The sequence below is a fragment of the Pygoscelis adeliae genome, unplaced genomic scaffold (assembly GCF_000699105.1).
Source record: "Pygoscelis adeliae isolate BGI_AS28 unplaced genomic scaffold, ASM69910v1 Scaffold343, whole genome shotgun sequence".
In the NCBI taxonomy this organism is placed as follows: Eukaryota; Metazoa; Chordata; class Aves; order Sphenisciformes; family Spheniscidae; genus Pygoscelis; species Pygoscelis adeliae.
In genome coordinates this window covers 351,605-353,485 of record NW_008824402.1, presented here as the reverse complement: position 1 = coordinate 353,485, position 1,881 = coordinate 351,605, and the positions used below count along the sequence as shown (strand labels likewise).

The window sequence follows — 1,881 nt, the reverse complement described above, 5'->3', positions numbered from 1 at the left end:
CAGCTGGGCGTGGACCCGCCTGCAGCCGCCGAGTGCCAGCTCCTGCCGCGGCCCTGCAGCGGGCGCTACTGGGAGCTGAGGTTTGCACCCTGGCAGCCCCCAGAGCGGGGAAATCCCATGGGTGGCAGGACCCACCAGGCAGAGCTGGGGCTGGGCAGGGGGGTCTGACGCTGTCTCTGCCCTTGCAGCTGGGATGAGAGCAGCTCCATCAGCAGCGGCCTCAGCGATGCCTCTGACAACCTCAGCTCGGAGGAGTTTAACGCCAGCTCCTCGCTCAACTCCCTGCCCTCCACCCCCACCGCCTCACGCAGGAACTCAGCCATAGCGGTAGGTGCCTGCGGCACCTGGACCCTTCCTGACATCAGTCCTGGCTTGGTGCCGCCGCCTCTACGGGAAAGAGGGGATGGAGGGTGCCGGCGTAGGGAAACTGAGGCATGGCACAGGGTGTCTGGTGCATCCCTCTCCCAGCTGGCTGGTGCTCCCTGGGAATGGGTTTGGGGTGGGTGCCCGGAGCGCCCCTGACTCCACTCTGCCCACAGCTGCGCACAGACTCAGAGAAGGGCTCGCTGGCAGAGAGTGGGCTGAGCTGGTACTGTGAGGGTGAGGACAAGGCACCCAAGAAGCTGGACTACGACAGCAGCAGCCTCAAGATGGAGCACGGCTCCTCCAAGTGGCGGCGGGAGCCCTCGGAGGGCAGCGAGGAGGGGCCCAAGGGCGGGGAGCTGAAGAAGCCTGTCAGCCTGGGCACCCCGGGCTCTCTCAAGAAGGGCAAGACCCCTCCGGTGGCCGTGACCTCCCCCATCACCCACACAGCCCAGAGCACCCTCAAAGTGGCAGGTGAGACCCAATTTGAGCAGGGTCCAGCTCCTCTGATGGGGAGAGGGTTGGGTGGCATCTTCATGGGCCTTCCCCGAGCATGTTGGCCGCGGGGACACCCTGTGGCTGTGCTCAGACCTGGCAGCTGGACATGGGCTGGAGGGGGTGGCGGGGCTGTGCATCCCTGGAGGCAGGTTGTGGGTCTGGCCCCCACGCTAAACCCTGCTTGCCCAAGGCTGTGCCTGCCCCATGGCCTCGTGGCCACGTGCCAGGCTGGCGGCTAGCTGGGTGCACAGGGGGCCTGGCTGTGGCTCTGCCCCAACTCCCAGGATGGTAGCACGTCCTTTCTCCATCACATCCCTGCACCTCCAATGCCACTGTCCTGTCTGGGCTAGTTTACACCCAAATGTTCCCAAAGCCTCCTGGGACACTAACCCATCCTTCCTTGCCCACCAGGCAAGCCAGAGACCAAAGCCACCGACAAGAGCAAGCTGTCTGTGAAGAGCACAGGCCTGCAGCGCTCCTCCTCCGATGCCGGTCGTGACCGCATTGCTGATGCCAAGAAGCCACCCTCGGGTCTCACGCGCCCCTCGGCCTCCAGCTCCTTTGGCTATAAGAAACCAGCTCCTGCCACTGGCACGGCCTGTCATGCAATGCAGGCTGGGGGTTCGGCCACGCTCGGCAAGATCCAGAAGAGCTCTGGCATCCCCGTCGAGCCAGTCAGTGGGAGGAAAACAAGCCTGGACGTCTCCAACGCAGCCGAGCCCGGCTTCCTGGCTCCAGGGGCTCGTTCCAACATCCAGTACCGCAGCCTGCCCCGGCCGGCCAAGTCCAGCTCCATGAGTGTGACTGGTGGCCGCGGTGCAAACCGGCCAGTCAGCAGCAGCATCGATCCCAGCCTGCTGAGCACCAAGCAGGGCACCATCTCGGTGTCACGGCTCAAGGAGCCGTCCAAGATCGGCGCCGGCCGCGGCGCGCCGGCCCCCGTGAACCAGACGGACCGTGAGAAGGAGAAGGCCAAAGCCAAGGCGGTGGCACTCGACTCTGAGTGCGGGACGCTGAAGA

General features: G+C 65.4%; 1 protein-coding gene across 1 annotated transcript in view; it reads left to right on the top strand.

The window, feature by feature from the left end:
- The window catches only part of NAV1 (neuron navigator 1), a 78,050-nt gene that overhangs the window by 64,977 nt on the left and 11,192 nt on the right, over positions 1-1,881 (top strand). Inside the window, exons 6-8 of the mRNA XM_009320375.1 lie at positions 189-327; positions 540-837; positions 1,273-1,880. Coding sequence (XP_009318650.1) covers positions 189-327; positions 540-837; positions 1,273-1,880 — 1,045 coding nt within the window. The remainder of the gene's footprint in view (positions 1-188; positions 328-539; positions 838-1,272; position 1,881) is intronic.